Source organism: Lynx canadensis, chromosome B1 (assembly GCF_007474595.2).
Source record: "Lynx canadensis isolate LIC74 chromosome B1, mLynCan4.pri.v2, whole genome shotgun sequence".
Lineage (NCBI taxonomy): Eukaryota > Metazoa > Chordata > Mammalia > Carnivora > Felidae > Lynx > Lynx canadensis.
Genome location: NC_044306.2, coordinates 31171490 through 31196417, shown reverse-complemented (window position 1 = coordinate 31196417; position 24928 = coordinate 31171490). Strand labels below are relative to the sequence as shown.

General features: G+C 49.0%; 1 protein-coding gene across 1 annotated transcript in view; it reads left to right on the top strand.

Moving 5' to 3' along the window:
* The window catches only part of DPYSL2 (dihydropyrimidinase like 2), a 130353-nt gene that overhangs the window by 82626 nt on the left and 22799 nt on the right, over positions 1 to 24928 (top strand). Inside the window, 4 exon segments of the mRNA XM_030312341.1 lie at positions 18889 to 19053; positions 21968 to 22029; positions 22542 to 22622; positions 23152 to 23220. Coding sequence (XP_030168201.1) covers positions 18889 to 19053; positions 21968 to 22029; positions 22542 to 22622; positions 23152 to 23220 — 377 coding nt within the window.

Here is a 24928-nt window from a genome sequence, read left to right as displayed (position 1 = left end):
CAGCCCAGAGCCTGACGCGGGGCTCGAACTCCCAGACCGCGAGATCGTGACCTGGCTGAAGTCGGACGCTTAACCGACTGCGCCACCCAGGCGCCCCATTTTGGCCATTTTTAAGTGTGCAGCCCAGAGACTCTATACCTGGTAAATACTAACTCCCTGGTCCTCTTCCCCACAGCCCCTGACAACCACTGTGCTACTTTCTGACTCTGTGAACTTGACTATGAATTGTTGATCGTACATGTTTGCCTTTTTGTGACTGGCTTATTGAAGTCAGCATAATGTCTTCAAGGTCCATCCATGTTGCTCGATATGTCAGAGTTTCCTTCCTCTTAATGGTTGAATGATACTCCATTGTATGGATATTCCATATTTTGAAATCCACTCATCTGTTGACGGACACTTGGATTGTCACCGCCTCTTTGGCTATTGTGAGCAGTCTTCTCTGAACAAGTATCTGTTCCAGTCCTCGCTTTTAATCCTTTGGGATATACACCCAGAAGTGGAATTGCTGAATCATATGGTAATTTTTAGCCACAGTTTTCTGATGTTTCAAGGTTTCGGTACGGCTTATATTTGATAGATTATATAAACTACCGAGCATGTGTTTGGCACATGATAAATGTTAATTCCATCCTTTCTGAAAGGCCCCTTCCACCCTCCTGAAAAATTCACCCTTTAAAACAGAAGCACTTTTAACTATTTTGATGAAAAATACCTCTTCAAAGTCACCTGGCTAGCTCAGGTCGGTAGAGCATGTGAATCTTGATCTTGGGGTGATGAGTTTGAGCCCCGCGTTGGGCATAGAGCTTACTTAAGAAGTAATAGTAAAGTAGGAGAAAATAAAAGAAACTATTCTTTGTTGTTCTCGTGTATTAAAAAACAACAACAACAACAAAAAAACCTCTTCAGGGATAGTGCCTGTTTCCTTCTAAGTGAAGGGAATGGAACATAATTTAAACTCTTAATGCCTCAAGGTTAGTTCCCCCCCCCCCCCAAGGTTATTGTTTTGAATCTGTGTTAGAGCATTGTGCTGCTTGCAAAAGTGTTGGGCTTTTAAAAACTCCCACAAATGGTCTCTAGCTGTTGGGAGTGTTTGTCTCCATTTCATCATTTCCCTGCCTCCTCCCTTCCTGGCCTCCCTTACTTCTTACTGTTACTAGAATACCTGACTGCGGTTGCTAGCCTCTCTCCTTTAAGTTCACGTTTCAAGAATGCCTTCTGCTTGAGGACCAGGGGACGGAGATCCTCGCTAATGTATGGGGGTAGGAAGAGGCAGGCACTGAGTGAGATTCTGTAACACTCTTCCCTGAGAGCAGTTTGTTTTAACTGAATGGAGGTCTTTGGGGGCAATTGTATGGAGTTTGAGTGAGGAGTCAGATGGCCAGATGTGGATAGTGCGGTGTCATTGTGTCTTGGAAATCATGCCAGGGAGGAGGTGAAAGCCAGAGGAGTACTCTGCCAGCTCTGAAGGGCAAGTGGACAGCTTCCATCTGGATGGTCTTGGAAGGCTTCTTGGGGGTGGGGGGTGAGAAATGGGCCTAGTTGGGGATAGAGGTGAATGAATGTGTGAGAGAACACATCTCTCTTCTCTGGAGAGAGTCAGAGGAAGCCCAGACCTAGGAAATCAGCTGCTGGCTGCTCCTTGGGCTCCGTGGCCACTGTGCTTTGACACTGCTTCACTGCAGGACCCAGGAAAAGTCTGACATCTGACCATCTCCATTCTAATCCCCTCCCTGTCCAGTCTTGCATTTACCGTAGGAGATATTGGCATTGTCTTCATTCGGTCTGTTTTAGAATCCAGGATCTTCTGTGTTTCTCAAAGGCATTTTTGTCCGGTTGGGGAAAGTGTGTAGAAACTGCTCTCTTCTCTTTGCTTTGAAGTTTCATTTTGCCTCAGGTCTCTGGGCCATGGAACTTGGGCAGGAGCACTAGTGCCTGCCCAGCACATACTTCAGTGTTTCCCTCCCTGCTGAGTAAGAGGCCAGAATTCCAGTTACTATCTCTATTATATAATGTTGTTCTGGAAGTCCTAGCCAATGTAATAAGACAAGAAAAATGAGCAGTCAAAATATTGGAAAGGAAAAATAAAATGATTGTTATTTGTTAGGTGGTCTTAAATATTCAAAGGAATTAACTGAAGAAAATATTGGGTCTAAGAAGAAAGCTTATTAACATGACCAGTTTAAAATTATGTATTCAAGGGGTACCTAGGTGGCTTAGTTGGTTAAGCATCCGACTCTTGGTTTTGGCTCAGGTCATGATCTCACAGTTTGTTGGGTTTGTGGGATTGAGCCCCGCACCGAGCTCTGTGCTGACCGTGTGGAGCCTGCCTAGGATTCTCTGTTTGTCTCTTCCTCCCGCTTGTGCCTGTGCGCACACACGCGCGTCCTGTCTCTCTCAAAATAAATTAATAAAGTGAAAAAATAAAAATATGTATTCAAAAGTAACAGCTTTCTCATATGCCAGACGTAACCAACTGGAAAATATAATTTAAGAATCCCATTCACAATAGCTGTACAAAATATAAAATAACGGGATTACAAGAATACATTCTTATATATGGGACTTGAGAAAAGACTTAAAAAAAAAAATGCTATGTTGATGCATAGAAAGACCTAATTCTGTAAAGGAACATACTCTTTAGAGATTAATCTATAAATTCAGTGTGATTCCAACCAAAACCTCAAAGAGTATTTTGGCTTTTTGACACTTGACTGAATGATTCTGAAGTTTGGGTTAAAGAATCAACAAACCCTAAAAGCCAAGAACATATTTTAAAAGCACATAATGACGAAGGGCAGGAAGCCATACTTAATGGGATATTTAAAAAGCTATACACATGTCATAATTAAAGTGATATGGCACTATTCTAGAAGAGACATCAATGTCAGTAAGGTAAAGTAGACAATCTATAGGTATTTGTGTGAAAAAAGGAACATTTCAAGCTCATGGTGAAATGATGGCACAGTCATAGTATTATGCTGGCATAGTTAACCACTTGAAAAATAGAGAAAAGTTAACTCCTTATTCACATCCTCTATCCAAATACCTTTCAGATGGTTCAAGTTAAATTTAAGCAACAAAGTCAAGAGAGAACCAGAAGAAAATATAGATGAAGAGTCCTATGCTTTAGATAGAGGTAGAATCAGAAAAGACAGAGACACGTGACAACATAGAAATGAAAGACATCATCAGAGTAAAACAGTCAAAATAAACACCAGAAGTAGGAAATTAGATTTGAAAAATACGAGAAAGGGTTGATGCATTTAAAGTGTGGAATCTTAAGGGTGCCTGAGTGGCTCAGGTGGTTAAGCGTCTGACTCTTGATCTCAGCTCAGGTCTTGATCTCAGGCATTGGACTCCAAAGGGGTCATGGAGCCTACTTAAAAAAAAAAAAAAAAAAAAAAAGAGAAAGAAGTAAAATAGAATATGAAAAGTTAACATTTCAATAAAAAGATGAACACTAATAGAAAAAATAAAGGGTATGAACATGGTATGCACAAACGAAGAAATAATTCTACCATAAAACTTAAGGGAAAATATTCAACTTGAATGAGTAATACAGAATACCAATTAAAATAACATTGAGCTAATTTTTGTTTACTGAATTTTCAAATAGTGAAAGGAAGTAATACCTTGTTAACTAGGTTGTGGTGAAATGGCACTCCTAAGTGCCTGCTAGGTGCTTCCACTGATCTGGCCTTTCTGGAGGGGAGTGAGACCGTATCTAACGAGGGCCTTGCAAATTTATAAGCAAGAGATATTCATACCCCTTGAGTCTGAATTATCAGTATGCATTGTTTTGCTCTACGGGTGTTCACTGTAACATTATGTTTGATGAGAAAAGATGAAAAACAACCTAAATGAGCGAAATACATAGTTGGCTAAGTAAATGATAGCCATCTCAAGGAAAAGGTAGTTACGTAGTCATTAAAAACTATTGTGGAAAATATCTACGGATACGAACATGCTCACAGCATATCGATAGAAGAAAAGTAGACCGTGATCCCTATATCCCGATTTGATACTTTCTAAAAAGAGCTTCTTTTTTAAAAGAGCTTTATTAAAATATAACTTATATACTGTAGAGTTAGGATACTACTTTTGTAAAGAATACGTAAGTGGGTGTGTACGTGGGTAGGAAAAAAGATTGGGTAGACATACATCAGACACGTATTTTCTTTGGATGATGGAACAACAGAAAATTTTGGGTTTTTCCTAAATTCTTTCTTGTTTTCCAGGTTTTTGGCATTTAAGTACTTTTGCACTTAAAGGAATTTTATAAAAAGAAAAGTTTCCTTGGAACGCTCCTTTGCATCTGGGTTATTATCTCTCACCCCTGTCGTTCTTGGGGAGGAAGAGAACATAATGTGAGGAAGTGTTTGGATTTTATGTACCGTGGCGCAGGCTGGCGTTTGTGAACTTTCAACTACCCACACGGTGATAGGGTTTAATGACAGGCTCCCTGAACAGCTGGGTCCCTTATCGGGCTTAAACCTCATTGTCCAGATACATTGGCTGTTATTCAGAGTCTTATTAATCAACTAGGGGAAAAAGACCCATTGAACCGTTAGCTCTCCGCCCGAGATGGGGAGCACATGATGATACAATGACCATGGTTCAGACTCCAGAGATGTTATGCTGTGTTTTTGAATTCAGTCCAGGTTCCTAGGAGGAAAACACCCGTCAATTATGTTGGCTCTAGATAGGTCCCAGTCAACATATGACATCACCAACTCTTCCTTCCCTGCCCAACTCTCTTTGGAGGGGATGCAAGGAAGACAGTTGTGCAAAACTGGAATAAACAGAATAGACACCAGGCTCCCCATGCTTTTGCTTCTAGGTTGAGCTGCCATCCAATAGCCGGTATGTTCTTTTTCAGGCACAGTGAGACTCTTGTTGCAGCAGCTTTGTACAAGGTGGATTAGTTGCTCGTCAGCTAATTAGAGTCCCGAGCACACGTCACTTCTTATCTGAACTAGGTCCTCTTGTTGTCTTTATTATATTATTTGGCGTGTGCCCATAAACGATGTCCTGAAATACAGTAGTTGTGAGCATGACATCTTTTATTTTGGGCCACATTTCCTCAGAAAGGTGATTGTAATCAGATCATGGGGTTTGTTTGATTATCTACTTGAATAGGAATGTAAACATGACCCTGTTTCTTTAATTTGCTTCTTGTTTTTTCCGTTGTTGTCCTTGACCTTGGGTCTTTGGCTGTAGCATTTGACATAGTTCTACCCATTATGTATGCGAGTACATGGGTTTCTGTTGGGCCATAATAAGGAAGCTGCAGGTCCTTGAGTTTATAGTTGGATTCCCTTCCCAACAGGGGACCAGCAGGAAGGAAAACGGAGACAAACCCACTCTGCACGTGAAAGCCTTGCAGTGGGGCTTTTATGTTTTTGCGATGTTCCACACAGCCCTGTAATCTCTTATTTTTGGCAAGCCAGCACTGAATCTGTGGTCCGGTAGCCCCGGGCAACCAAAAGCTGAGACAAACAGAGGAAGTGTCATTACTCACATGTTTCCCCAGCCACCTCATCTGGGTCTGTCGCAGCCAGCTGCCGCCCCTCTTTCGAGGTGGAGCTCCTCGGAGCAGAGTCCGACCAGGACCCACACGGACACCCTTGAGGTTGTCGTTCCCTGGCCCCTAGGGTCCCTGTTGCTCCTTACTTTCCTGCATTCTTTCTGTAATTTGTTCGTAGTCTGGGTTTGACTTGATGGCAGACTTTGTGGTGAAAACAGGGACGTCTCCATTTCCTTAAAGCAGCCTGAAGGCCCCGGGAGGTGGAGGGAACTCCCCTCCAGCCCCTCTGTCCCTGTCACACGCGCACCGGCGTGCAGATGCACACGCACGCACATGCCTATGCACACACTCACACATGCATGTGCACGCACACCCTCTTGGGTCATCCGGCTGGTGCCCAGGCTATAGTGTCTGGAAAACGGGGCTGATGGAAGGGGTCTGCTCAGGAAATCTGCAGACCTTCGGGCTGCCTTGGCTACCAGCCCTCACAAAGCTCACCTGCTAGGTCCTCTCCTCCCCAGAAGTTGACATGGGAGAACCAGAGCCTGGATCCCAGCCTGTGGTGCCCGTATCCCTGGGGGATTTTGACTATATAAATTGTTTCAATGTTTTAAAAAGCCTGCGGGGAGATTTAACTGAAGTGACGTTTCCAGGATAGGCTCAGGTTTCTTTGCTTGTGATGGGAATTAGGGGAACGCTCATAATGGTGATTAGTTTGTGATCTCTGTTCTGATTGGGTAGAGGTTCCCTGGGAGGTGAAAAGTCTATATTTATGTTGGTTGAAAGAGGGTCTCTGATTCCTCCTGTGCTGGCATTTACTGTCTTGCATTTTACAACCAGTGCCTGCTTGCTGTGTAAACAGGACAGATTTGTTTTGCTTATCTTGGTCTTATTTAGTTTTATGCAAAAGACTTAAAGTTCTGGGCTGTTCTTTCTTGTGACCCCGGGAGCCTCGGGCCTCCTCTCAATGACGCCTTTATCCTGTCTGTTCTCATAACCTGTTACTCCTCAGTGGGTTTTCTACCTGAGCCGACCCCACCGAGCCCTTCCCCTGGCCCCTGGCCCCTGGCCCCTGGCCCACACGGGGCACTGAAGAATGCCCTTGGATTCTGTGCCCCTAGGGTGCCCCAAGCCCTGACCCCCTTTTGTGATACCTCTAAGTAAAATTGAACATGGAAGGAAGACTGACTTCGTGCCAGGAATTGGGTCAAGCAGCCTTTTATCCTCAAGACAATCCTATTTTGCTTTTAATTTAACACATGCTTATGTAAGACCTACTGTGCCAAGCTCTGTTATAAGCCCCTTTACAAATACCATTTCGTAACAGCCTTGTGAGCGGGTGCTGTTATCATCTCCTTCCGAGTAAGAAAACTGAGGCCCAGAGAAGAGGAAGGTTGCTAAGGTTATATAGTCAGTGGATGGTAGAGTTGGGGTGCCAGCTCAGAGTTCACGCTTCTACCCCTATCCTAGGAAGTAGTCACTGTTGCTGTTCTTATTTTGCAGATGGGGAAACGGAGGCACTGGGGAGGGGCGGTTAAATAACTTGCCTGAGGTCCTAGGACTAGTCAGTGGCGGGGCCGGAGATTCAACCCCAGACAAGTGAGCTCTGTACCTCAGCAGTGCACTGCCTGTGGGTTTCCATCACACCGTGTTTCCAGCACATTCGGCCTGGATGCTTACCAGCATCAGAGACCACTCGCACCCAACACTGCATTTCCTGGTTCCCTAACATTTCCTTCGTGAGCGAGAGCCCCGCTTTTCAGATGCTGGTGCCGAGGGCCAGTTGTCTGAGCGGGGCATTTGAGAGCCTGCGAGCCGCAGGGCCTGTGAAACCGTGTAGGGAGGAGTCACTCCCCTGGACTTCACCATGCTCTGAGGAATTCCAGGATCAAAACGCTAGCCTGAAGCCAACCCTGTGGTTCTCCCGCTGGTGCAGGGATAGGGGGTGCCGTACCCTTGGCCTTTCTTCAGACTCAGAATGCCTGTCTAATTACAAGAAACAGAACCCTCTCCCACTCTTAGCCAATGATTTCAACATCTCTTGGAGACATCCTCCATGGATGTGAAGTTTGAAGCTTTGCATTCTAATGAATTTGGCTGGGATTTTCACCTTTGGCTCTCCCTGCCTTCTCCCTGGGCCACGATTTCATCATCGTGCTTTGGGGATGGAGCTTCCTGTTCAGGGTCTGTCTTTCGGCAAACATACGTGGAGACAAAGCATGACTTCTCTCTGTGCCCCTGGGGTCTGGGGGCCTGGGCTGTCTCCAGCTCTGCCTCCCATCTCCTGTCTCCATCTCAGATGCTTAGCAAGACAGCCTTAGTGGGAGTCATCTTAGGCTCACATGACAAAGCTGGAAGGAGGGTTGGGGGGCACCAGAGCTAAGATGGTGGACGTGGCCATTTAATCATGTTCTTGTTAAATTGTCAGTAACTTCTTTGTACAGCTGGTTGTTCTGGTCTCTCGTGTATTACTCAGTTCCCTATTTGGGTCTTGGAAGGTGGCCATTTATCTGAAACAGAGAGACGGCTTAGTATAGTGAAAAGAGCTTTGTTTCTCATCCCCCTTACATAGTAAGCAAATAAAATGAAAATACCAGCATTGGCTGGGGGGACATCTCGATGGGTTGCTAGTGGCAGCGTGAACTGGTGACACTTTTGGAATGCAACCTGGTCATCTGTATGAAGAACCATCGTTCATCCCAGCTCTAGGACCCTCTCCAGTGACAAGCACTTAGAAGAGGCAGAAAGGTATTTGCGAGAATGTGTTCACGAGAACATTATGTAATAGAGGAAGACTGGAAGCAGTCTGTAGGTTCAACACGGGGGAATGGTTAAGAAAGTTATAGCAGATTTCCCTCCTCCCCTACCAAGTAGTGCTTATAAAAATTGGACCATGAAGACTGTGAGACAATGTGGTATTAACGGTATTAAGAAAAAAGTGAGTGTGCGCTGTGATTATCCCCATATAAAATATATGCACAAGACAGGTCTAGAAGATGACACAGAAAAAGACTCATGGTCACTGTTAGGATGGTGGGATTATAGGTAGTATTTTCTCCTTTTATATATACAAAAAAGGAAAGGAAACATTAAGCTTTTGGATTCAGACCTAGGATTAATTCTGGTACTGCTACATCTCCTGTATCTTTTTGCAACTCTTGACGCTTCCCTGGGACTCAGATTCCTCATTGGTAAGAAGACAGAACAATTTCTAAGCGTCCTGGATCTGAACCTAATTTGAGCCAATAAGATCTCCTCATGTCGAATCTGCCGGACTTGCCTATGTCAACAAGACAGGCTCATGGGCATTTGGAAGCATCCTTGTGCACCAGCAATCCAAGTTCTTTGTGCATTCCTGGTGGCTAAGCAGTGTTTCTACAGATTTGTTCTCACCATTCAGGGTTTGATGGAACCTTCTCTGTAGGCACTACAAAGCTTAGGGCCATCCTTTCTTTCCTTTTTTTAAAAGTTTATTTATTTATTTTGAGACGGAGAGAGAGAGAGAAAGAGCAAGTAGGGTAGGGGCAGAGAGAGAGAGAAAGAGGGAGAGAAAATTCCAAGCAGGCTCCATACCACCAGAGCAGAGCCCGATGTGGGGCTCGAACTCATGAACCGTGAGATCATGACCTGAGCCGAAATCAAGAGTCGACACAACCGACTGAGATACCCAGGTGCCCCAGGGGCATCCTTTCTGAGTGAATTGAGAGCATACTACCAAGTATGACTGCAGAGGCTGATTTTGAAGTAAAGCCTGTTTGGTGGGACTGTTCTCTCCCTCCCCAAGGCCACTGGTCTACTCTGATGGGCCTTTCCGGGGAAGGTTGACCCCATACTGCCTACCGATGGGCTCTCAGGCTCTCCCAGTCACTCCCTGTCTGCTCTTTCTAAGTCAGGGAGACAATTTCTGCTCATTGTGTAATTTGCCACTTTTTTTTTTTTAATGTTTTATGTATTTTTAAGACAGAGAGACAGCATGAGTGGGGGAGGGGCAGAGAGAGAGGGAGAGACAGAATCCGAAGACAGCTCCAGGCTCCGAGCTGTCAGCACAGAGCCCAACGCTGGGCTCGAACTCACGAACTGTGAGATCATGACCCGAGCCGAAGCTGGACGCTTAACCAACTGAGCCACCCAGGCGCCCCATGTGGTTTGCCACTCTTAAAGGTTTTACAGATTATAAATGACCCTTCGTCCCCACACACAGATTTCATTAGCCTGGCCTTTGATCTCGCATACCATGTGCATGCTAGGCCATTTGCAGGCTACCCCAAGCCTCACAGAAAGGGGTTTTATGAGGTGCTGACATTTTGACAAGCTTTTTATCTGACATCCCAAATTGACTGTCACCGGCTCACATTGGCCATTTCCTTCTGTGTCCACTAGGTTTAGGTCATTAGCTGCGCACTTAAGTGAACCTGCCTGTGTTTTCGATACTAAAAGAAAGCCTAGGTTTGAAGAGTTGAGGTGAGTGGTGTTCGTAGAAACACCAAGAAGGTGGTGGTTAGTCAAGGCTGTAAAGGCTGTAAAACAAAGTGGGTTTGGACCCCAGCTCTGTGAGTTTGTGTCTGCATGACTGCAGGCAAGCCTCCTGGCCACAGCCCCCCATCTGTGACGCCAGCATCGTGAACGTGTCTGCCTCTCTGCTGTAAGCATCAAGTGAGATAATAAGGCTTGTGGTAGCACCTTGTAAATCGCTGGGAAGCTGTGCCCATGTGAGGTTGTATTACTGCTATCGAATGATGCAAACGGTGATACGAAGTTATACCATGGTTCCATTGTCCCATTCCCTTGGAAGAATACTTCCAGAGGGGTGGATATGTTTCTCTAACATGGGGAGCTCTGGTTATGCCTGCGTTAAAGGGGGAAAGTGGAGGAAAGCTAAGGAGGTCTTCCCAGGACCGTCTTCAGGCACAACGCTGGGTGTGGAAGCTGGGCCTTCTGTGCCTCGCTCCCCGCCTCTCCTTTCCCACCCTCAGACTCCAGCTCAGCCTCCTGGGCTCCCAGGGTGATCTGCCGGCAGCCTGGAAGGAATGGCTGTCTCATTCTGGTGGGCATAGGCCACAGGAAGGGAAACCTGTGGGCAGGAGGCGTGGACTGCAGGTGCGGGAGGCTGCTGGTACCCACCCGCTGCTTCCTTCATGTGGCAGAAGGAACCCTGACAGGTGCTGTAGCTTGTAGACCACAAGCTGCTGCTCCCAGTTGCTTATCCCGGGATTTGCCTGAGAGTGAACAGAGTCCCAGTGCCCACATCCATCTCCCGCCGAATATTGAGCCCCAGGACGACTGCAGGAAGCGGAGGAAGGGGGAGGAAGGAGATGGGGGTGGGGTGTGGGTGGGGGAGGAAAGAGAGGACACGGCTGGGGGGAATGAGAGAGGAAAAGAGACAAGAGCAAGAAATCAGAGGCCCTGTGCAGGCCAGCTGGAGAAGGGTCTGCTGTTCAGATGCCCGGCTCAGGACCTTTTGAATAAATGTCAGAAATGTGAGTGGAATTTAATGAAGTAGGACAGAGCTCCCGGGGACACCAGCATTGAAAATGCTGGGGCAAAAGAGGAACCAGGGGACGACTATTCAGAGAAGCAGCAGCAGACACGCGGAGCGCTGTCCGGAAGCTGGGGCGGGCACGGGGCAGCAGGCCGCTGCGGACAGTCACGCCCCAAGGTCGTGGAAGGCAGTGGTGGTCCCCAGGGGGTGAGAGGAATTGAGAGCTCGCTCGGGGGATATCGGCTCAGTGGAGCTGAGGGTGCTGTGGTCCAGAAGCGAATGGGAGGTGACAGCGTGGGGCATCAACAGCATTCCGCTCTTTCCAGAGCTTGGTGGGAAGGCAAGGGTGGGAATGTGTAGTAGGCAGGAGGATCGAGCAAGGTCATTTCCTCCGTGTACCCTGCAATGTATTTTTTCTTCCAAACTAGACTTTAACCATTTTAAGGGTATGGTCTGTATCCTCTGTCTCTGTTCCCTCTGAAGCTGGCCGATCATCAGATCACGTAAGAGGTTGTTTGCTTGTTTTATAAATATTTTTTACTGGATCTTGCTTCAGCCCTTATTCCCTCCGGCCTCTGGCTTAATGATTCTAGCAGTGGTCGCTGGATGCCGAACAATTAATCATGGCTGAGCTTGGTTTATGTGAATATATTTGCTTTGTTTTAAAAGCAAGATTTCACGAAAGAGAGTTTGGCCAAGAGAGATATAAGGGAATTCTTCGGGTGCCTCCAGGTTCAGGCAGTGAGGGGCATGAGTTTATATTCCTGCACATGTCAGGCTGATGATGCAGTTTTCTGTTAATTGAATTAGTGAACTACATGCTGTAGTTACAAAATATTAAAGGGCTAAGACTGCATTTTACTTCTCAGAGATCCACACCTCCCTGTCCACTCTTGAGCAGAGGCAGTTAAGAGTAGGGGCTCTGGAGTCAAACGTCCTGGGGTCACCTCTGCCAGCCAACAGTTGTACCGGCTAAGACCACATTATGGACCACCTTCCAGAGTTCTTCCCGGGGCCTTGCTTGGCCGAAGCACAGATGGTCTGAATGTTGCAGACCTCCTGTATACATCTCTGCGATTTAAGTAACATGAACAAGTCACGTAACCCCACTATTCTCTGCTTCCCCAACTGAAAACTGGGGCCACCACTGGCTCCGACCTTAAGGGGGCTGATGTAAGGATTCAACGAGGTAAACCACGAAAGATGGATGAAATCGTGCCAGACATAGGAAGTGTCTGGTAAGTGTTAATTATTTTTACTATTACTCCCATGTTTTTAAGCTTATTTATTTATTTTGAGAGAGAGGGAGTGCACGAGAGAGCACGAGCGGGGAAGGGGGCAGAGAGAGAGGGAGAGAGAATCCCAAGCAGGCTCCTTGCTGTCAGTGTAGAGCCCGATGTAGGGCTTGAACTGACGAACCATGGTCATGACCTGAGCTGAAATTAAGAGTCAGACGCTTAACCAACTGAGCCACCCAGGCACTCCTACTAATACTCCCATTCTGAAGTATGTGGATTATACTTACGTTAAAGGTAGTCACTTTGGCGGGTCCCCTTGCCTGGCATTCAGGAAGGCTGGGATTTAAAAACCAGCCGTAGTGAGTCTTTCTGGCAGACGACAGGAGAGCTGTGTGTGCCTAGGACTTTTCCAGGGAATGCTGGGGATTCTCAGATTGCACGGCTGGGCCCCTCAGAGGAAGAGGTTTCTCAGTGCTCCAGTACTGAGTTGGCCAAGGCCTTTCTTGCCAGAGGAGTGTATGATGTTTGGTCTCTCCTGTGCCTATTGAGAGTCTTTTGTATGCCGGACCTCCTGCTGGATGCTTTGGGGGACGCGGGGAAGAGGAAGTGAATGACGGTGCTCATATTGGAAGAGCACTTTGTTGTTTTACGAACCCCATCTTACTGAGCACTCCAGCTGTGTTATCATCACCAGCTTGTAGATAAGAAAATCAGGCACAGACTTTCTAGGTAGTTCAGCCCGTAGGAGAATGCTTCTTTGCACTGTCGGAGAAGCAGTGTATTTGTGCAGGCAAGTAGGGAGCCCTGTCCGCATGTGCATTAGAGGCACGGAAATACTTCACAAACACTTCACCAGGGGTTTACGTGTGGTAGTTTTCCTTATAGAGGAGCATGTAACTGTCTTCCTGCTGGTGTTTATTGGGCGCGGGTCTGTAGCAGGCATTCATCCCGGGAGTTCCCATGGCAGCTCGCTTACACCTCCCTGGAACCCTGGGCGTTATGTACTAGTATGGGCTCCATAGAGGAGGGACCTGAAGCCCAGAGAAGAGGAGTGTCGTGAAGAAAGCCACACCGATGAGTTAGGGGCAGAGCGGGCCAGGCACTCGGGCGTCTGACCCTGGTCTTTCCTCCACTACCTCTCCTCTGGGCACCCCTTACGCTCCCAGGGACAGGTGCTTTCTCTTCCCTTTCTGCTTTTTTTTTTTTTCCCCCAAGAATAAAACCGTGTTCTCCTAGCTGGCACGCCCGGGGGCTCCCAAAGGCTCTCATCTCTCCACCAACAAAAGGCATTCTCTGCTGAATAGGTCGCCCGGCATTTTGCTGAGTAGATGCCAGCTCGATGCCACAGAGATGAGCCAGCAATGGTTTGTGTCGTCGTCTCCCTGACGGCTTGCTTTTAATTCAAGTCCCCTGATTCATCTGGGATGAGAAAGGGAGAGGCAGACGCACATACAGCTAAGTGCAGGGACTAGAGAATGAGTCAGGATGATTCTGGAATGCGAGGCAGGAGATGGGCAATTCTGATAGAGTAAATACCGCTGGCGTGCGGGGTGCCGTGTGTACTGACCAAGCGGGGTGTCTAGAGGTGGGCCTCCGTGCGACTGTGGGTGAGGCTTCAGAGAGGCTGGAGCCCGAGGGGGCCCCAGCAGGGGTCCCCCTCTTCTCTCCGCTCCACCTGCTTACCCCCTGCGGACTTTTGGGGGGTGGTTCCTGCTCAGCCACTTTAATTCCCTAAACAGGGCCAGCGGTGGTATATCTGTGTGTTTTCGATAATGCTGTCCCCCTGGAGCTGATCAGAAGCCCCGGCTGCTGTCCTTTGGAAAACTTGGGGTCTTGGATTGTGTCAGCGTGGACTTCCTGGTTGTCATGTTGTGTTGAAGTTAAACAAGATGTTACCCCTGGAGGACACTGGGCGGAGGCTCTGAGGATCTCTTACAATTCCGGGTGAATCTACAATTACCTCAAAGTAAGAAGCTAAAAATAAAATAGGGTCTTTTAAACACTGCAGACTCCAGAGGAGTTCTGTATTTGAATCTCAAGGTCCAGCTCCTTTACCGTGTTGTATAACACCTTGCCAATATTCAGGAAACATAAAAATGGGATACCAGGGTGCCTGGGTGGCTTAGTTAGTTGACTGACTGCCTCTTACTTTCAGCTCAGGTCGTAATCCCTGGTCCCAGGATTGTGGGAACGAGCCCCATGTCAGGCTCCACACTTAGCGTGGAGCCTGCTTAAGGTTCTCTCCTGCCCCCCTCCCCTTTCTCCCTCTGCTCCTCTCCCTTGCTCATGCTCTTTCTAAAAAAAAAAAAAAAAAAAAAAAAAAAAAATTAAAAACAGTAAAGATACCAAAACCACTCAAGGCAAAAAGCAACGAAGTATTGATACATGCTCCCCCAGGAATGAACCTTGGAGACCTGCTAAGTGAAAGAAGCCAGACCCAAAAGACCACATGCTGTATGATTCCATTGACACGAAATGTCCGAAAAGGGCCAATCTACAGAGACACAAAGCAGATTAGTGGTTGCCTGGGGCTGGGAATGGGGAAGGGCGGCAGATGGGAACAGGTTTTCCAATTCGAGGCTGGTGATGGTTGCACAGCTCTGTGACTAGCCCACCGCTGAGTTGCACGGCTTACATGGGTGAATTGCACAGTATGTGAATCACATTTCAGTAAAGCTGCTAAAAAAATGTCGGGTCTTAGGTTTTAAGCGAAGTAAAAATCGTCCTTTGGAAACGGCTGGTGTCTTGCAGATGCGAGCACTTCCGGCTGCTGGTTGTAAGTTCTGAGTTCAGGCCACTGCCCCGGGGCATGTTCTTGGCTCTCTCATAAACCAGATTCATGGGCCTCCCACGGAAACCACAGGGTGTTTCTGAGTGTTCGTCCCTGGGGGGTGAAAACTCAGTGCGTGCCAGACATTTTTCCAGGTGCTTTCATCCATGCTTCCTTCACTCTCCTGCAGCCCTGCACGGCGTGTACTTTCGTGCCCATGTTTTGTATATGCAGAAATCGAGCTCCCGTGGAGTATACACAGCAGGGCAGAGGTGCCACCAGAACTGGGACGGAGCCCAGAGCTCTTGGATCCCAGGGTCATTCTCTTTTCACCTCCTGGTGGAGGGCTGGGTTGATGAGCTCTCCCTCACGTCTTACACAAGGGGAAAAAGTCAGCTGCGAGGCAAAAGCCAGCAGGCTCTTGCAGGGACAGCTTAGGGAAATCACCGGGGACAAGGCCTGAGAGTTCCAGGCAAATCCTTTGCAGGCTTGTGTCTTCCAGTGGGTCATCTCTGCTCCCTCCGGAAGTGAGGATGACATTCTGCCCTGTGCCCTGGGGCAGCTCTTCCTAGGAGAGAGCTCCTAGGGAAAGGACCGTGGGAAAACACGAGGAGGCTTTCCATGGACACGTTTCTGAGTGTCATTCGTTTTTAGAGGAAACATGTTTATTTCCCTGGAGCTCTCAGCTTTGTCTGTATCCTGAGTTTTCAAGAGTTTGTAACCCTAGGAGCTGTTTTTTGGACATGGAGGGAGGCTGCGGTATTATTCCAGCCAGGGAACCTGATGTTTTTTTGTAAGTGGCAATGCTGTTGTGTAGTAAAACGGGGTAAAGATGGGCATGAGTGAGTTCAGGTGCTTGGAGAAGAAAATGGGAAAAGATTTGCACTCAGTGATCCAAGGCAGACCCAGCAGCTCTAAGAGACATGATTAAAAACCAGATTCTCAGGGCGCCTGGGTGGCTCAGTCGGTTAAGCGTCTGACTTAGGCTCAGGTCATGCAGGATCTCATGGTTCGTGAGTTCGAGCCCCACATCAGGCTCCTCGCTTCCAGTGCAGAGCCTGCTTGGGATTCTCTCTCTCTTCCTCTCTCTCTCTCTGCCCCTTCCCAACTCTCTCTCTCTCAAAATAAACAAGCTTTAAGAAAATGCAAATTCTCAGGTTCCAGCCCAGACCTACAGAATCTGAAACTCTGGGGATGTCCAGGAACCTGTGTTTTAATAAGCTCTCAAGAGAGTTCTTAAACACACTCCGGTTTGAGTAGCTTAGCACCAGACCTCCTTACATATGCTTGAGGCTGAGCCGGAAAATCTGGTCACGTTCCCAGGAGACCACCTCCTTTGGTGCTTGACCTGGTCTTGCAGGGAGGCGTGCGAGCTGGAAGGGAACATGTATTCATTTATTGAAAATGTTTGTTGAGCATTTCCTCGATCCAGGCACTCAGTCCCTCCTCCGAGGGAGTTTACATCCTCGTGGGGGAGTCAGATAGCAAACTAGGGGGGATGGATGCAGAAATACTGCAGATGAGGATGTCACGCTGGGATGGTGACATTCAGCCAGGGAGGGGGAGGCAGGGATGCCCAAGCAAAGAGCCAAGAGAATGGGTGTCCAGAGAGAGAAGACAGCTGGTGGAAAGTTCCGGAGGTCGGGCAGAGTTGGGCAGCTCAAGTAATGGCAGGGGGCCGACGGGGATGAGCCAGGGGGAGGGGCAAGAGAGTGTTGGAGAGATGAGACTGGATCCACAGGACCAAGGGGGGAGCTTGACTTTGGCTCTAAGGTGCTGGACAGCCACCGAAGGATTAACCGGCAGAGTGGCAGGATCTGGGGAAAGATTTGACAAGATCCATCTCTCCGGCTGCCTGCGCAGGCTGGTGCGGTGGGGCAAGCGACGAAGCCGGGGGCGTGACTGGGGAGATTCTGTCCAAACTGTATTTGCAACAAAGTTCTATTTTCCTCCTCCTTGTCTTCTGCCTCCTCCTGCCCCTCCTCCTCTTCCTCCTCCTCCTTTTTTGCGGGGTGCGGGGTGGGGCACAGTTTAAGAAAATTGGAATTGTTTTGCCAGGGTGTCTGTTAGCATTTTCCAGACGGAACTGACTTGCATCCCAAGTGTGACACCCTCGTTGCTTTCGTTAGATAACACTATACGTATTACAGTACCAGCTAGGCGCTTAATTACATATACGGCTACTGATGAAAAAAAAAAGGACATTTCATCAAAAGACAATAATTCAGCTCAGATGTGCACATTTTTGAGACGTACAAAACCAAGCTCAGTTGATGACGGTTGAGCAGCGTCTGCAAGATTTGATCCATTTCAGAAATATGAGCTCACTGGCATTGCCTGGGCTGGCATTTTCTTAGCCGAGAACTACTTACCTGGCTGTAGGAAACCTAATATTTTATTTAGAAGAATGATTCATTGCTTTAGGGGTCAAGAGTCCTGCGTTTTGTCTTTTTTTGTTGTGTAAGTTTGATTTGATCTTGGACAAGTCATTGCAGTGCATATTTTAGTGTCTCTGTGCAGAAGATGGGTAATAATTGTTCTCGTAACCCTCTTTTCATCAAGGTAACTGGGTGAGAGCTCTCTGAGACTTAGAGATATTACTACCTGTGCAAAGGCCCTGTGGCAGAAGGGAGCAGGAACTGAAAGATAGCCCATGCGGTTGGAGGAGAGCAGAGTGCAAAGGGAAGTTGATCCAGAGTGATGTTGTTAGAGGGGGCAAGGGCCAGGCTGGGCAGAATCTTGCAGACCTTGTTGGGGACTTTAATCTTTATCTTAAGGGGAGACCGCTGGAAGATTTAAATAGGGGAATGACAAAAGATCCATAGATAGGCTGTTTCCTTTATTTTTATTTATTTATTTATTTTTTTATTTAAAAAAAAATTTTTTTTTCAACGTTTATTTATTTTTGGGACAGAGAGAGACAGAGCATGAACAGGGGAGGAGCAGAGAGAGAGGGAGACACAGAATCGGAAACAGGCTCCAGGCTCTGAGCCATCAGCCCAGAGCCTGAAGCGGGGCTCGAACTCCCGGACCGCGAGATCATGACCTGGCTGAAGTCGGACGCTTAACCGACTGCGCCACCCAGGCGCCCCAGGCTGTTTCCTTTAATCCTCACAACAAACGTGTGCAGCAGTTAATATCCCCATTTTAAACCAGCACAGAAATTTAGGGTAGTGGCGATTGAGTAGCTTCCCCAAGAGCGCGTTGCTGGCAGGTAGTGGAGCCAGGAGACAAACTCAGTTCACCTGGAGTCCAGAGCCCCCCTTCTTCCATCTCAGCCTAACTCAATAACTATATAACAATAACCACTGTTTTAAAAGACGCTTTGAACTCTTAAGACGAAAAGATCTCCCTTACATTACAAAGTGGTATTATGCTGCAGAAATATGAGCGCCGACGAGAGATCGGATACACTGGGGAAGCTTTGAAAGCCTCAGCCTGCGTGGCGAGGGTCCAGCATCTTCGAGTTCCTTGCCGTCTGGTGGGGGGCGCCTCACAGCCAGCTATCGCCACACGGAAAGGTTTGGCAGCTCCGGCCGGCCATCTGACACTGCCATTGTCCGTAAGGACTCATTGTCCGTGAGATGTCCCGAGGTACCTGCTTTCAGGGACTCTGAGCCGGGCAATCAGATCCGGGCAGTTCATGCGTGGTTTCGTGGGAGTAATCGTGCCATGCCAAGGTTTCTGCTTTCTGCTTTCTCCCTCTCGGGGAGTCCGTTGGTTTCAGTGGATTCTTAGGAGCTGGTTGTAGAGATCACCATCTCGGTTGTGGACCCAAGAAGCCTTATTCAAGGTTGAGACGGGAAAACTGCTGCTGACCCGTGGCCCTCGAGCCTTCTGTTGATGACGACAAATGTTTGTTCTTTTCTAGTTGACCATGTCGTGCCCGAGCCCGGGACAAGCCTGCTGGCAGCCTTCGACCAGTGGAGGGAGTGGGCTGACAGCAAGTCCTGCTGTGACTACTCTCTGCACGTGGACATCACGGAGTGGCATAAGGGCATCCAGGAGGAGATAGAGGCCCTGGTGAAGGACCACGGTAGGTTATGCTGACCGGCACCTCCGGGGATATTTCCGTTTCGGTACACGAGCCGGCACAGCTCTCTGAAGGAGAGCTCTGTGAATAGCGCTTGCAGACCCCTTCTGTGCCTCTCCTCCATGCCTGCAAGGAGAGACGGTGGGGCCGCAGCTGGTGCCCACTGGAGGCAGCCAAACCCAGTGCGGCAACGGAAGCTTTCATTGACGGGAGAACCGGACGGAGCCTCACCAGGGGGACCGGTTCCTGTGTGACAACTGCACACAGCTTACTGGCTTGAGGGAACTGCGCCCAGCCAGGTTGGAGAGTTGAGGCCATGGGACTGATTTGCCCTCAGAGGATAAGAACGCCTGTCCCAGTGAGGATTCTGGACTGTCATGGGCGGGGGGAGGAGGTGCCCAGGATGCCGAGTGGGGGACTCTTCCTGCAAACCCACGAGGATCAGGATAGACTTGAGGGTGAGGAGGCTCTGGGACAACCTGAAAGGTCTTTTTCATGCCAGGGGACTATTTCAGGGAGTAGGATTCCAGGGGTTGGGCCCTGGAGGATTCCCAGGCAGGCTGGAAGAATCTGGACTACCTCAGGGTGCCTTTGGGACCCTTCTGTCCACAGGGACCTTGGGAGTTCAGGTGCTAATGCCAAGTCACTTCATCTTCTGGGGTCTTCTTGAGCTTGGCTATAGACTAGACTCCTAGGGTGACCTCTTGGCTTCATGGGATCTTAACTGTCAGGGGAGCGCCTGTTGCTTTCGGGTTCTGAGACTTCTAAGCTCAGGAGTACCGCTGTGGGTAAAATAGCAGGAAGGAAGTCTCTAGGTGCGGATACGGTAGATATCCGTGAATACGGCCGAAAACGCCCAGAATGAAACTCTGGAGTCTTGGGTTTAGTGTCTCTTCCTCACGTTAGCCATATGACCTTGGGGAATTACTTAAATTTCATGAGTCTCCGTTAAAAAAAAAAAAAATCACATGGGGGTATTGGACTTGGTATCCTAAGATTCTTTCTGGCACAAAGGTTCCACCTAAAAGAAAAGAAGTAGCCCTTGACCTTTCTCGCTTTTGAGAATACAGAGTCTTAAAGGCTTTAGCTTTCCATACTTAAACTGAATCGAATCCAAATCAGGCGAGAGTGTCACCATAGCAACTGTTGCCTGGCCAGAGAGAAGGGTTGGGATGTCCCGAGCCACTGAGCCCGGGCAGCGTCCAGCACCCCCAGGTGGCTTGAATTAAACTCCAAGACTAGAAGGTTGTCAGTACGGTTGTTTACCATTGTGATGGATGTCAGGCAGGGATGTTTGGTCTGGTGCCTCGGGAGGCAAGGACTCTGAAATGCCAGGGTGAGAATTGCAACATCAGCTCATTGGACCCTTTCTTACTTAAGAACGTTTCTTTTTCTTTTTTTTTTTTTTAATGTTTATTTATTTTTGAGACAGAATCAGAGCATGAATAGGGGAGGGTCAGAGCGAGAGGGAGACACAGAATCCGAAGCAGGCTCCAGGCTCTGAGCTATCAGCACACAGCCTGATGCGGGGCTTGAACTCACGGACTGTGAGATCATGACCTGAGCCGAAGTCGGATGCCCAACCAACTGAGCAACCCAGGCGCCCCAAGAACGTTTCTTAAAAATCAGCTTAGATGGAAGTCTGTTTACCAGAGGAAAGATCTAGATCTTGTAGATCTTCACAGAATATTCGATTTCGTTTTCTTCTCAAAGTCACAACAGCTGGGGGCAACTTTTGTTTTTATTTTTTCACTTTGTATTTATTTTTATTTTATTAAAAAATTTTTTTTAACATTTATTTATTATTGAGAGAGAGGGAGACACAGAGAGAGCAGGGGAGGGACAGAGAGAGGGGGAGACACAGAATCTGAAGTGGGCTCCAGGCTCTGAGCTGTCAGCACAGAGCCTGACGTGGGGCTCGAACTCACGAACTGTGAGATCATGACCTGAGCCAAGATCAAGAGTCGGACACTTAACTGAATGAGCCACCCGGGTGCCCCCATCTTAATCATTTTTAAATATACATTCAATGACATTAAGTACATTCACATTGTTGTGCAACCATTTCACCACCCATCCCCAGAACTTGTCATCTTTCCACACTGAAGCTCTGTACCCATTAAACACCAACCCCCCAGTCCCTCCTACCCCCAACCCCTGGCAATCGCCATTCTCCTTTTTTTTTAATTAAAAAACATTTTTTTAATGCTTATTTTTGAGAGAGAGAGAGAAACAGAGCTCAAGCAGGGGAGGGGCAGAGAGAGGAAGACACAGAATCCGAAGCAGGCTCCAGGCTCCGAGCTGTCAGCACAGAGCCTGACGTGGGGCTTGAACCCATGGACTGCAAGATCTTGACCTAAGCGGAAGTCAGACACTCATCCGACTGAGCCACCCAGGCACCCCCCCCCATTCTACTTCCTGTCTCCACAAATTTGACTTGTAAATGGAATCTTACGTATCTGTCCTATAGTGACTGGCTAGTTCCCTTAGTGTAATGTCCTCAGGGTTCATCCATGTGACAGGATATTCTTCCAGCTTTGGGTTGAGTGACGTTCTGCTGTATGACTGTACGACATTTCGTGTATCCATTCGTCGGTCAGCGGACACTTCTGCCCTTTGGCTAATGTGAATAACGTTGCTGTGCATTTGAATACACGTAGAGGTACAGGCAGCTTCTAAGTTTGGTATAGTTTTAAACTTAGAGAAAAACTGTCAGGATGCTAAAAGCTTTTGCACCCTCTTTTACCAATTCTTTATATTTCTGTCTCCACCTCTGTCTCTGTCTCTCCCGTCCTTCTTCTCTCTCTCTCTCTATATACATATATGCATAGTATTATACTTTTCTTAGTCGCTTCCAGATTATTTGGTTTATTTATTAAAGTCCTGTGTCCACCTCTCTATTTTGTCTGTCCGCTAGGGGTCAATTCCTTCCTGGTGTACATGGCTTTCAAAGATCGCTTCCAGCTAACTGATTCCCAGGTAAGGAAAGTTGCCTTTTCTGAACAGGCATTTGGTACGTTTGGGCCAATGTCGTTGTCTTGGAAGCTGCCTCCGGTGTATGTATGTCCCTTGGCTTCATGGGACATGGCTGGTGGATGAACTCCCTGATGTAACTTTGCCTTTAGGGAGGGTCTGAAGCCAGTGCACTGGCCCCCAGGGCTCTGGAGTCAGCCTCAGACCTGCCTCTGTGGGACCGCGTAGCCCAGAGATGTACTCAGAGCCACCTGAGCAAACCTGGCGGAGAGCCGGGTGTCATCCGTGACCCTCCCCTACTCCGAGTCCCTTAGGTTATGCTGCCCCTGTTGATTACCGAGCGGGCCTGCTCGGCCACGTGTGGCCGGAAGCCTTGCCCTGGGGGCCTGTCCACAGAGCCAGCCTTAACAGTAGCAGCCGCCGGTGCCGTTTCTGACCCCTGTGGCCGGCAGGGGAGTGGCTGTACCTGTGAGCAGGTAGATGGACGTCCCTGTCTCTGATCCCCTCCCCTCCTCCAGATCTATGAAGTATTGAGCGTGATCCGGGATATCGGTGCGATCGCCCAAGTCCACGCAGAAAACGGCGACATCATTGCAGAGGTATGAGGCCCTCTTCCTCCTCGTTTCTTCATGACGTGCAGGGTGAGAGGTGGGCTCGGGAGCGGGAAACCACTTCTGTGGCTCAGCTGCAAGGAGAAGAAACAGGGTGACCTGGTGTGACCGCCCTGGGCACGGTGCTAAGAGCCTCACCAGCAGCGTGGATGTCGGGGACGTGTGCCTCTCTGCATTCCGCGGGACGCACGGCCTGTTCCCTCTGCACAGAGAAGTCAGTTCTCTCGTGCCGTAGGGCAGCCGCCTGTGGGTGGGCGACATGGGCTTCCACGTACAGACATTTTACACTGTGGCCCAGGGCCGGGCACGCGTGGGCTCTCAGCATCCCGGGGGAGAGCTGAACACCTGCTCAGGCAGGGCTGGGGACAGGGTACTGAACCCTTCTCTTCACGAGGCCCTGGCATAAGAGCCGAGTGATCATCTCGCCCGAGTAGCTTTTTGGGTAAAAGGTCTCTGGCGATCAGAGCATCTCAAGTGCAGCTCTCCCTGACGGCCTGGCTTGCTTTAACCCTTGCAGGAGCAGCAGAGGATCCTGGATCTGGGCATCACAGGCCCTGAGGGACACGTGCTGAGCCGGCCTGAGGAGGTGAACATCTGTGGAAAGCAGAAGAAACAGGCAGAAGAAAGAGAAGGGGGAGGCACTGGGAATGTCCCGCACACTGAGGATTGACACTTCCTTGTTCTGCATTTTTACTGCGTGTGCACACACACAACGCACGCAGACTGACAGAGACACAGACTCTGAGACAGACACACAGACCGAGGCGTCGCCATAGACGCACAGAGACTCATAGGGACAGACACACAGGGACAGAGCCGCAGACACACATGCACCGGGGCACCTTCAACACCATCTGTGGCCCTGAGGACACTTTCCTCTCCTCAGTGGAGGGACGGAACCTATTACATCTTGAGTATCGTCTGGTCCCTCTCCAGGCCATGGGGTATAGCTCCTTCCACGACCATCCAGCCTTCCCACGCACGCTAAAGAGCCGAAGGGATGAGCTGGGGCCAGCACACGGGGGAGGGAGGTTGAAGGTGACATCTTTTGGCCCCTGTGTTAGCTGCATGCTGCCTCTGGGGCTGGTGGACAGTGACTCTGGGAGGAGCTCACAGGAGAGAGAGGGCGACAGTCTCAGTGGCTGATGACAGAGGACCTGAGGTTGGTTTTGTACACAAGTGTGTACCTATAACACACACGCACGCACACACACACACACACATGCACGCACACGTGGGAGCCCAAGCTCACCATAAAGCCCGTGGGCCCCTGTAACCGGGTGGTGATACCTGGGGCTGGGCTTACCGGGAAAGTGTGCTCTCCCCTCCATCCCCTGGGGCGGTTGGGGGCCGCTCCCGCCCTGCTGTGGCTGTGCAGGTAGGCAAGAGTGTGCGGCACACTGAGATGAGAAAAGCAGGCGCCGCTTCCCTTGTTACACGAGGCTGCTTCTGAGAGCCCTGCTCCTGCTGAACTGGGAAGAGCCTTCCTGGGGGCTTGCTTTCCTTCCTCCTCCTCTCTGCTCGGCATCCCCACGTCCCCGCAGACTTGAAAACAGGAAGCAAGCCTGGGGTTTACTGAGCAGGCAAAAGGTATCACGGGAGAGCTGTTCTGGTTGTGATTTTGACCACAAGAATCAAACCCGTTTTTCCATGGTTAGACGCCGGAGACTTCCCTCCAGCAGCTGTTGCATGGAGAATCTCAGAGTCCCCTGCAGCGGAGCGTGGAGCCTTCCCTGGGGGCTGGCAGGTCTGGAGTGCTCCCATTCAAGGAGCTCTTGGCTTCGGGGGAGGGTCCTCTTGCCTCATGAACCGCTGTTTGGGGGGCTTTCTCTTCTCTCTGCTTTCCAAGGTCATCTGCTTCTCAGCTGATTCAGAGGCACCTGCTCTCTGTCAGCCTCAGTGTTGGGGGCTTCACCTGAGCAAGTGCACCATTATGACAGCCCCGTGAGCCACCGGCACGAGCTGGCCCCTTCTCCCTCAGCTCCTGGTGATGCTTTTTCACTTTGGCACCAGGGATCTGTCATGTTAAACCCTCTGTGGGCGACAAAGAGAAGAAAACAGGGAACCGTTCTGAAGAACTTGAGCTTGACCGTGTAGGTAGGGAGATACCGCCCTGTACGTATGAAGCAGTGGTTAATAACATGCAAACGTGTAATTCCTTCTCGGTTTTGTGATCTGTCGCCTCATCATGGTGGTCAACGTGGCTTGAGCTGCACAAATCATGTTCCTGCTGCTCTCTGTTCTTCTCTCCAGCCCACCACGTGAGATTGCCAGCAGGGTCTCCCCCCCCCCCC